The 2,364-nt window shown below is 69.8% G+C and overlaps 1 protein-coding gene across 1 annotated transcript in view; it reads left to right on the top strand.

Moving 5' to 3' along the window:
* Positions 1-2,364, top strand: part of MAN2B1 (mannosidase alpha class 2B member 1) — a 9,413-nt gene that overhangs the window by 380 nt on the left and 6,669 nt on the right. The window contains exons 2-4 of the mRNA XM_026051244.1: positions 375-477; positions 1,252-1,425; positions 2,132-2,325. Coding sequence (XP_025907029.1) covers positions 375-477; positions 1,252-1,425; positions 2,132-2,325 — 471 coding nt within the window. The remainder of the gene's footprint in view (positions 1-374; positions 478-1,251; positions 1,426-2,131; positions 2,326-2,364) is intronic.

Genomic DNA, 2,364 nt, shown 5'->3' with positions numbered 1-2,364 from the left:
AGGAACTGGGCGAGAGAGGGGGGAGGAACCGGGTGAGAGCGGGAGAAAAGGGGAAGTGGAAACGGGGAGAGACTGGGGGGAACTGGGGCCAAGGGGGAAGGGAGGACGTGGGAGACACCGGGGGGTGACGCTGGGGGTGACGCTGGGGGTGACGGGGCGACGCTGGGGGTCCGAGTGGGAGGAAATGGCCAAACTCCGGGGTCTGCAGCGTCCTGTCCCTTTCCCGTTGCTGGAGGGGTTTTGGGGCGACTCGTCCCGTGGTCCCCCGCGACCCCCTTCCTCTGCGGTCCCTCCTCCTCCTCCTCCTCCCCGCGCGCGGTCGCGTTGGCGGCGCCGGCCCCGCGCAGCCCCCCGAGCCCCGTSCGCCCCCCCAGTCGTGCCCCCCGGCGCGGCCCGGGCTGCTGCACGTGCACCTGGTGCCCCACACGCACGACGACGTGGGCTGGCTCAAGACCGTCGAGCAGTACTACTACGGAGGTGCCTCGTCCCCACTGTCACCTGGGGCCCCTGCTGTCACGCAGGGCCACCCGGGGGACACCCCACTGTCACCCAGGGCCACCCAGGGGGGGACAGGAGCAGTGTTACTATGAAGGTGCCTCGTCCCTAGGGCCACCCKGGGGACACCCCACTGTCACCYGGGGCCACCCTGGGGACACCTATGGAGGTGCCTCGTCCCCAGCGCCACCCCACTGTCACCAGGGCCACCAGGGAGGTGGGGGCCGGTGCTGACGCGGCCCCTGGGGGGAGGGGGCCAGGCCACCACCGGGGGGGACTTTGTCCCCACGTCCCTGTTGTGGCGACGCTCTTATCTCCCCGAGAGCCACCGAGGCCCTTGTGTCCCCCCTCCCCCCGGTGTCTTGTGTCCCGGTAGATATCGCTGTGAGCGCCCTGTCCCCGCAAGCGTTCCGTGTGTCACTCCAGGTGCTGCCGTCACCCTGAGTGTCCCTGGATGCTGTTGTGGCCCCCCATCTTCCCCACCTCCCCCAGATGTCCCCTGTGTCCCCTGCCTGTTGCTCCTGGGGTCCCCGTTTCCCTTGATGTCCCCATGTCCCCCCAGGTGTTGCTGTGTCCCCCTCGCCCCCACGCCTCTTAGATGTCCCCTAGTGTCCCCAAGGTGCTTTTTGCTCTCCCGGTCCCCGCGTGACACCGCGTCCCCGTCCCCACGCCCCCCCATGGCGCCGTGTCCCCATCCCTGTGTCCCCTATGATGCTGTGTCCCCGTGTGACGCCGCGTCCCCGTCCGTGTCCCCAGCGCGCAACGAGCTGCAGCACGCGGGCGTGCAGTACATCCTGGACTCGGTGGTGGCCGAGCTGGCGGCCGACCCGGCCAAGCGCTTCGTCTACGCCGAGGTGGCCTTCCTGGCGCGCTGGTGGCGGCAGCAGGACGTGGCCACGCGCCGCCTCGTGCGCCAGCTCGTCGAGCAGGGTGCGGGGCGCCGGGGACGCGCGGCGGGGCCTGGGGGAGACGGGGGGACGCTGGGGACACGCGGAGGGGTCTGGGAGCTGGGGGGGTGTGGGGGATGTTTGGGACACGTGGGGCAGCTGTGGGGACACGCGGGACGTTTGGAGGTGTGAGGGGCCCAGGGGAACTCTGGGGACATTGGGAATGTTTGGGGGGAGCTGTAGGGACATGAGGGGCATTGGGAATGTTTTGGGGCAGCCGTGGGGACATGTGGGACATTGGGAATGTTTTGGGGCAGCCGTGGGGACATGTGGGACATTGGGGACATGCGAGGGGCCCAGGGGAGCTCTGGGGGCGTTAGGGACGTGGCGGGAGGAACGTCGTTGCTTCAGAGGGATACAGACACTGGGGACACACAGGGACGTAGCTGGGGGACACAGAGGGGTCCAGAGGGGACACAGATGCTCGTGGCACATGGGGACGTGGGCGCGGGATGGTTTAGAGAAGACACAGTTATTGGGGACACACAGGGATATGGGGCATCCCTGTGGCCTAGGGGATGCCATGGGGACATGTTAGGGATAATGGGGTGGCCCTGGAAGGTGTGGGGTGTCCTGGGAGCTCCGGGGTGTCCCTGGCGTCCCTGGGGTGTCCCTGGGGTGTCCCCGGYGTCTCCGGGGCGTCCCCGGCACCCCCATGGCTGTCACCTCGCCTTGGCCTGTCCCCGCAGGGCGGCTGGAGCTGGTGCTGGGCGGCTGGTGCATGAGCGATGAGGGCGCCGCGCACTACGGCGCCGTGCTGGAGCAGCTGGCGCTGGGGCGGCGCTTCCTGCGGCGGGCCCTGGGGCGCTGCGGGACGCCCCGCGCCGCCTGGCAGCTCGACCCCTTCGGGCACGCGCGCGAGCACGCCGCCATCTTCGCACAGGTGACCTTGGGGACATCCCTGGGGGGCTTGGGGACATCC

Source organism: Nothoprocta perdicaria, unplaced genomic scaffold (assembly GCF_003342845.1).
Source record: "Nothoprocta perdicaria isolate Ctin4 unplaced genomic scaffold, notPer1 scaffold_739, whole genome shotgun sequence".
In the NCBI taxonomy this organism is placed as follows: domain Eukaryota; kingdom Metazoa; phylum Chordata; class Aves; order Tinamiformes; family Tinamidae; genus Nothoprocta; species Nothoprocta perdicaria.
The sequence above is the reverse complement of the archived record's forward strand: the minus strand, read 5'-3'. Positions and strand labels throughout refer to the sequence as shown.